The following is an 8,019-nucleotide window of genomic DNA, read 5'->3' as shown; positions in this document are numbered from 1 at the left end:
TCACATCAATGTTTCTCTCTCTCTCTCCCTCCCTCCTTTCCATTCTATCTGAAAATAAATGGAAGAATATCCTCAGGTGAGGATTAACAACAACAAAAAATCCACTGTAACCATTTCATCCACATCTACATATTTCTGCACTCAAATGTAAGCATGAAAATAAAGAATGCAATGGGATTTGCAGGTGTAACCTCAAAACCAAACTAGAAGCTTTTCTTAAATTTTGAACATATACACCTCAGTTGAAAGATCTACTTCCTATCAACATTATTTAAAATTTTATAATAGAACTTATTCTTTAGGGTAGTCAGGCAACCACTGTTTCAACAAATACACATGACTACACCCATCAAAGGGAATAAAGTACAGAGGCATAAGTCAAGAAGATCTTTATCAAGTATATAAATAGAAAAAAAATATATGCAACTTATAAAATGAGGTAGTAAATTAGACAGGCCTTCCTATAGAAATTCAGAAAATAGAAATACCATTTTTTAATTACAAAATCAGTTTAAATCTAAATTGGCTTTATTCTCAATTTTGAGTTGGCTCTTACTTTCATATATGTCTTACTCTCATATTTCAGTTTCAAGTCAGACTTGTGGGCACTCTGGTGGTCAGATCTTATTCTTTTAAACAACCATTCTCCTTCCCCAACAACAGTGTCTACTTTGGTGTCCTTGATTCTGGGTGTTTTTATTATGTAGAGATTCCTCACTAGCTTGTCAGATAACTTCCCCCTTTCCTTCCCATGAGTAAAATTATTTTTCTTCTTTGGGGTTCTTAGTTTATGAATTTGGGTGCATGTAAAGGCAAGTGACTACATAACTCCTGTCATCAAATTCCATCTTAAAATCACATTGATAATAGCATGCTTTGTTTAATACACCATCACTAGCAACTTTCAAAGACTCTGCATCCCTTCCCCCCTAGACTATCTTCTCTTCTTCCACTGTTCTCTGTTCAGTTCAACCCACTTTCGATCAGACATCTTCATATGATACAATATGCCTACAGACTTCTCCTTTAAGTTTCCTGCTATATGGAACAGCTTCGTCCACTGTGTTGCTACAAATCTTGGGGAAATATATTCTAAAATAGTTTTTCTACATTAATCTTTGTAATTGTACGGTTAGATCATGAAGTGATGTTAAACATAAAACATATAAATAAGTCCATGAAGATATGGCTTTCTTGTGCAAACTAAATCTTACATTTAAAAAAATCTAAATTACAAGGAGTATTTAATTTGGAGGAAAAAAAGTTTAGTGGTAAATTACTAATAACATTTAAATAAGTAAGGAATTGTCTGATTGCTGGTAACCAGCTAATTTTTGTTAGGTTAAAAGGAAGTGTGCTCTAATTTAAGTGGAAAGCTTTCTCTGTGAGATATAAGGGAGACAATACAAATTGTTAAATAACAACTTGGTTTACTAAAGTTGACTATTCTTTCTGTAGCAGCCAAATAGTGTATCTGTTCATATTTCAAATTTGATATATATTCAAGCTTTTAAGGGAGAAGAAAAGGTGTGTTGAAAGAAAGTCAAAGAGACTTGGGCAGAAACATACAATATTGGGGAGCAATCCAGAAGGGGGAGTGTGGTGTATTATACAAAATTCTTTGACAGCTGTATTTTGTTGTCAGGACAGTTGACTATTAAAAAAGGAGGTATTTCTTGAAGAGTGTTTTCTACTTTTCTATTTCTATAAAAAACAATATCAAATTAAAAACGAGATTTGATATATAATTTACAAGTTTTTGCAGAGATTTCTTTGAGCTATGTATATTTCATACTAGTGGAGACAAACCAAATTTAATTTCATGAATGTGGTGAAATCCTTTTATTTATAAATACTATCCTATTCTGTTCCAGAAAGAACTCAAATGGCAGCAGTTGATTATTTCATTAGAACAATAACTTATCACAATCAAGACAAACTTTTTGTTAAATATTTATCTTGTTTCATGTGATGCCAAGTGAAAAAAAGTGAATTTCACAGAAAATGTTCTTGAAATTTCACATTTCAAGAAAAGTTTGTAATTCTCCTAAAGAGACTATATTAAAAACAGTAATTGTTGACTTCCCAAACTTTTACTATTTTTGTTAGCCTTCTTATATAAAAGGCATGAAAAACCTTTTTAAATTGACACCATTTTTGAAGTCCAAGAAAAAGTTAAAATAAACAAATAGAAAGGGATGTAGATGAATCTGAACTATCCTGACATGCAAAAGAGAAGGCTGAGAAAAGAACTGAAAGTAACATCACCTTGGGATCTAAAATATAGGACTTTAAGGTAAGATTTTCTTTCTATTGAATATGTACAGACTTTTTGTGTATACATGCACAATAAATGATTTAATGAATCCTATAATTAACAGACGATGCCAGATTCAGAAATGTTTTATGTTTAAAGAAATTAAAATTTATAAGGAATATTTATTACATTTTAAAAACCAAGTAAAATTTAATTTAATACCCACTGTTAAAAACAAATGGTTTATTTGGCTAAAGAGAAATTTTAATTTTTAGCAGTTAATATATATTTTCTTAAAACACACTGACAGTTATAAATTAGTTCAAAGGCAGGGTGACAGCCATCTTCAAATTAGGTCTTTGAAAAGAAACTATAAATATTGTCCAAGGTTAGTCAAAATGACAGGAACATCATATTCAGAAAACTTTGAAGGGAAATTTTCCTTAAAAAATTGAGGAGCTAAGTATAGTATCATACTTAGGAAAAGCTTTTGTAATTTCTAAATAAAAAACATACATGAGATAATCATACCAGCTTTCCATGTTTACATAACAGTCACAAGGTATATATGAAAAACTTTACCCAGGGTAATTTTATATTCCATGTCATAATTTGGTTTATTTTCCTTTGTAAGGATAAAACATCTATTAGTAAGAATTAGGCTAATACAAACATTTCAAAACCACAAGATCCTAACTATAATCCTTAGTTCTTAAAATGTTTATTTGAAGAACATCATAACATAAAATATTACAATTATTTGAATATGATACTTTTTAAAAAGAAAAGATAAACTAGAAGGCATCAGTCATAGAAATAAATAAAACTGCTTAAAAACATTAAATGTCTGTCTTTTCACATCTAACCATCTAGAAGCAAGCTACTTTACCTGTAATAGTCAGAATGGAATTACTGTCTTTAAAAATGCAAATATTTTCAATATTTGAAGGCTAGCCAGTTCAAAAAATAAGTTTCTCTGATAATTAAGCTGCAATGGGACAACTCGTGGTAACTTCTCCTTTTTATTTGGTTAAGATAGTTATAAAAGGCAATTTTTGCATCGTATTATTCCGAGGAGGTTTAGGCTTTTTTTCTTCTTCATCACATGTATGATGATTTCTGGATGTTTTCGTATAGGGCATCACACTGGTGCAGTCTTGCAGTGCAGCCCAAGGCAGTTGCAGCAAGTATTTCCCACTAGGAATGTTAAGGAGCTAGGCGGGTACAAGGCTTGAGGAAACAATCTAGAAAACCACAATACAGCTTGTTGGTCCTTTCCCCCACAAATAACCTTTTTAGCCCAGATCCATAAAATGCAGTTTACTATCTCAACATTTTAAGGAGAATCTTTTGTTAAATGTTAACAAAAGAACGACTCTCCTAATTCCCTTTAAAATTCAACCCTTAAAAAAAAAAATCAACTCTCAAGCTTTTTGAAAAGTGTTTAAATCATCTGGAGATAAATATCACTTAGTGTCCTTGTTTTATAACAAATGGCTTTTTCCATTGTTTCCATTAATTTCACCCATATTCGTTTTTTAACAAACAAGGCCCTTATCCTCTCACAAAACGCAGATGTATGATTTAGCATATAAAACCGGTAATTACATACTAATTTACGAAAGATTATTATTTTTTCTTTTTTTGGTCAGTTTTCAAGAAGTCTTCCCGTGATTAACTGTAAACAGGAATGGTTTACACCTCAAATTAGAAGCCATTAATTAGCATGACGAAGTCAACTACAAGATACACAGATAATTTAAATTATTTAATCACTAATCACCCCTGGTAAAGTGTAGTATACTGTTTCAATATCCTTCGGAGGTTATTGATCTGTCACTAAACCACCTCCAGATCAGTTAGGATAAATATTAGTGTTCTTTTCTTTCTTTCATGTTTACATTATTCCTTCTGGTAAACACTTAAAAAAAGCTTTAAGGTTCTTTAATCCCAAATCCCTAATTATCTGTCACTAGCCTTTTTGTAATCAGGAAAAGAGTATCTTGAAGTACAGATCAGTAGTTCGTTTTGCCCATATGACAATAAAGCATTTTTAAAACGTACGCTTAAGGAAATGGCAGTAATATAAAATATATGCATAGGTGGCTTCAGCAAATAACGGGCTAACAAACGCAAGTGCTTAACAAAAAGAGCCCGAACCTCTACTGCAATATAAAGCACTCCAATAAATTACACAACACTTTGCATAGGCTGCAGAAATAACGCAGGGCAAGACTTACACAGATGCCAATCCGCAGCATTTATACACATGCACATGGCAAGAGACAGAAACCAAACACTATCATTCAACTCGGGCAGGGTAGCGCGATGCCGACTTTGCCTAGCGTGAGAGTGCTCTCCGCGTGTGAGTCTGTGTGCGTGCGTGAGAGTGAGACCCATCCTCGGGGCATTTCCCCTCTTTGGGCAGTTTTGCTTCATTTGTTTCCTATTTTTGCTACATAGAAACTAACTTCCATCTCAGCCCCAGCCAGCGCCACTGAATAGAGCTGTGCTGCGGCTCCGTGTGCGTCAGATCCCTCCGCGGAGCGGTCTCCAGCCCCCTCCCTCCCGCGATCGGCCTCCACAGAGAAAGCGCCTCCCAACCAACCCGCAGCTCCGGCTCCGACATCTTCTCCAACGCGAAATAAATAAATAAATCGCACCTGGGGCCAGGGAGGAGCGGTGGGGGGGTCTCGCCGCGCCGGGTGCGGGGCGCTGGGGGCGCCGGGTGCGAGGCACTCCTTTTTCTCTCCGGGGGGCGGGGGCGCGGGCCGAGCCCAGAGCCTTGAAGGCGTCGGACTCTTTTCTGCGGCGGAGGGATCCGCGGCGGAGGCGGCGGCGGCCGTAGCGGCTGCCTGAGAGTTGTTGTTTCCTCCTCCTCCTCCTCCGCCTCCGCCGCCGTTGCTTGAATGGTGGAGCCGAGGTTCGGCTCGTGAACACACAGTGACAGCTATAGGGCAGGCGGCGGCACCATCCCCGCTTCCCCTCGGCGGCGGGGTGTCCCGCCAGCGGCCCTGAAGTGACCCATAAACATGTCTTGTGAGAGGAAAGGCCTCTCGGAGCTGCGATCGGGTAAGTCGAGGGGCTCCCGGGGCCGCTGGCACCGGGCGATTCCGCTCGCGGTCCTCCGCCCCCCGCCGCCGGGCCGCTCAGCCTGTGTCTCTCCCCGTCCCTTTCTCCCGCGCAGAGCTCTACTTCCTCATCGCCCGGTTCCTGGAAGATGGACCCTGTCAGCAGGCGGCTCAGGTACGGCGGCGCGCGGCGCGGGCCGGGCCGGCGTTCGCCGCTCGCGGGCGTGGGGGAGGGCGGCGGCGGCGGCGGGGCCGCGGCCCGGGGCGCGGGGCTCAGCTCTCCCCGCTTTGTTGTTGCAGGTGCTGATCCGCGAGGTGGCCGAAAAAGAGGTAAGGGCGGCGGCGGCCCGCCGCGTCCTGCTGCCGCGCGGCCGCCCTTGGGCCGCGGCGCCACCGCTGCCGCCGCCTCTGGGGCGTGGGGCGCGGGGCTTGGGGTCCCCGCCGGGGCGCGGGACGGGCGGGGGAGGGGCGCGGGCGGGCTGGGGCCGGGGGCCCGGCTCACGGGACGTCCTCTCCCCGCAGCTGCTGCCTCGGCGCACCGACTGGACCGGGAAGGAGCATCCCAGGACCTACCAGAATCTGGTGAGACATTCACGTCGCGGAGCAAAGAAACTTTTCCCCGAGTCGAATAAAAATTGAATTTCCCGCAATTTTTTACAGAGACAAAAACTTGGCCCCAGAACGTGAAAGCTCCAAAGGCCAGGGAGAGCGTTGGGAGGTCGGCGCGGGGGCTGTGAGGGCAGTGGCCGGGGGGACCTGCACCCCGGGGCCGTAGGGGCTGCCGACAATTTATTTGTGATATTTTGTTAATGTGCTAGAAATAAAGATACGTCATGAGTGTTGTGCAGTGCAAGGCCGGAGGAGGAGGGGCCGGCGCGCGCGTCCGTGCGGGCGCGGGGGCGCGCGAGGCGGCGGCGGCGGCGGCGGCGGGAGCGGCGCGAGGGAAGAGGGCGCGCTCGCTCGCGCTGCTCGCGCGTCGGCTCGGCTTTCTCCAGCCGCACACAATAGCTGGTGACTAACGCTCCGAAGTGGCATTAGCATTTCACAAGCAGGCTGTTCAGCAGCAGCGGAACCGGGGCAAGACGTTATTTATTTTTCTTCTTTTTCCTCGCACGTTTCTTGTTGCTTTCTTTAAATCGAGAGCTAGGTTGTTTTTTTTTGTTGTTGTTGGAGGGGTTCAGCTGTGTGATGATAGCTGGCCAGCAAAATACCTGGCGTTTACCAAAACGTGCGCAGAAGTGTAAAGCCTGTAATATCCTAAAGCCAGAAGTTTCACAGGCTTTTTCTGATTTTGCTAATGCTCGCGTTAGGCCCCTTGCTCAATTAAAAACTGTTCTTGGAGGCCACTGAAGCGTTTCGATTTTTATCCAGGTATTTACTTAGGATGGAACTTGGGAAGTAAAAGTTTTCCAGTTTGTCTTGGGATATATTTTGGTTAAAAAGCTTAAAAATAATGCCTACTGCTTAATTTTGTGGGTTTTCAAGATGAATGTTTAGTAGTTTTTGTAGAAATTGACTTATGTGTGTGTAGACCTATCACGTTAGTCCTGTGAATGCGAAAAGTAAGGTGTTTGTATCTGGGAGTTATATTTTCCATGTTGAGTTAGGTTGTACCAATATGGGTGTGTGTGTGTGTGTTGGGCAGTTAAAGCGCTCACGGGGCAAATCAAACCTTTGAAATCCACGCAGTGCATTGATTTTAAGAGACATGTTTGCAGATGATGTTGTGATGTAGTTATTAATGACTGTTACTTAATGAGGGTTTCTGAAACATTAGGAGGTTTCAAAGGTAGCTTGAATTGAATGTATTGTTTAAGGTGAAGGCATGACATGATTTTGATTTAATTGCTTTTGTTTCATTTGGATGTAAGACATTTAACATGCGTCTAAATCTCTTACCGAGTTAATATAAATTGTTGATTCGTGGTTATAGCTTTTGAAATAAGCAAGGGTACTTGTATCTTAGGTTTAGTAAATCTAATGGAGACTTAACAGTTTTCAAGTAGTGATTTAGGCTCGTTTCGTTCAATACTTGGCTAAAATAAATAGTTTGAAGCCAGCTCAAATTCATTAACTGCAATATTTAAATTTTTAGGTTGTAAATAATTGACAAAATCTCAAGTGGATTTCCATGTCTTCCTTATTACTTGAAAAATATAAAAATTATAATTTTCTATGTTTAAGAATTGAACAAATTTTACAAAACTCATATTTGCATCTTGTAAAAACCCACAAACCCCAAGTTATTAAAGAGTGCTGTGTTTTCTTGGAGACAATTGGCAATGCTATATTTATATTTTTAAACTCAAGTGGCTAATGGTATGTGGCCAAATAATGAGAGTCTTATTGTCATAGGAGTATCATATTATTTTCTCCAGTAACAAAAAAGGTACCAGTGTTGACTTTTACTGAATTCAATTTGGGGGGAGGGTTTCTTGTCTCTCAAATATTAGTAAAATGAATTTATATTCCTGGCTCTTTCTTAAGACTTAGCACACAATAAACAATGTCTTCAACGGTGTGTTATTTATCAAAGTCTGCCTATTTCACATGGAAGTGGGTCTCTCTTGGAGTGTTTTCAGCCTTATACCAGAACAGTCATGTTGGCATACTCATGAGACAGTTAAATTTCTCATTAGAATTCAGAATTCCCTGGCTCATTTTCTCTTTTTATTCATTCAGCATGTTGCT

The 8,019-nt window shown here is 40.6% G+C and overlaps 1 protein-coding gene across 6 annotated transcripts in view; it reads left to right on the top strand.

Moving 5' to 3' along the window:
- Window positions 1–5,077: 5,077 nt before the first annotated feature.
- LOC118621189 (pleckstrin homology domain interacting protein) overlaps window positions 5,078–8,019 on the top strand; it is a 145,533-nt gene continuing 142,591 nt past the window's right edge. For all 6 annotated transcript variants that reach the window (XR_004957647.1, XM_036248522.1, XM_036248524.1 and 3 more), the window contains exons 1-4: window positions 5,078–5,329; window positions 5,445–5,503; window positions 5,629–5,658; window positions 5,851–5,910. Coding sequence is in view for 5 of the 6 variants with exons in the window: in XM_036248522.1 (XP_036104415.1) it covers window positions 5,290–5,329; window positions 5,445–5,503; window positions 5,629–5,658; window positions 5,851–5,910 (189 nt within the window). In the remaining variant the exon portion in view is untranslated. The remainder of the gene's footprint in view (window positions 5,330–5,444; window positions 5,504–5,628; window positions 5,659–5,850; window positions 5,911–8,019) is intronic.

Source organism: Molossus molossus, unplaced genomic scaffold (assembly GCF_014108415.1).
Source record: "Molossus molossus isolate mMolMol1 unplaced genomic scaffold, mMolMol1.p scaffold_m16_p_8, whole genome shotgun sequence".
NCBI lineage: Eukaryota > Metazoa > Chordata > Mammalia > Chiroptera > Molossidae > Molossus > Molossus molossus.
Note: the sequence above shows the minus strand (reverse complement) of the source record. Positions and strands in the feature narration are given on the sequence as shown.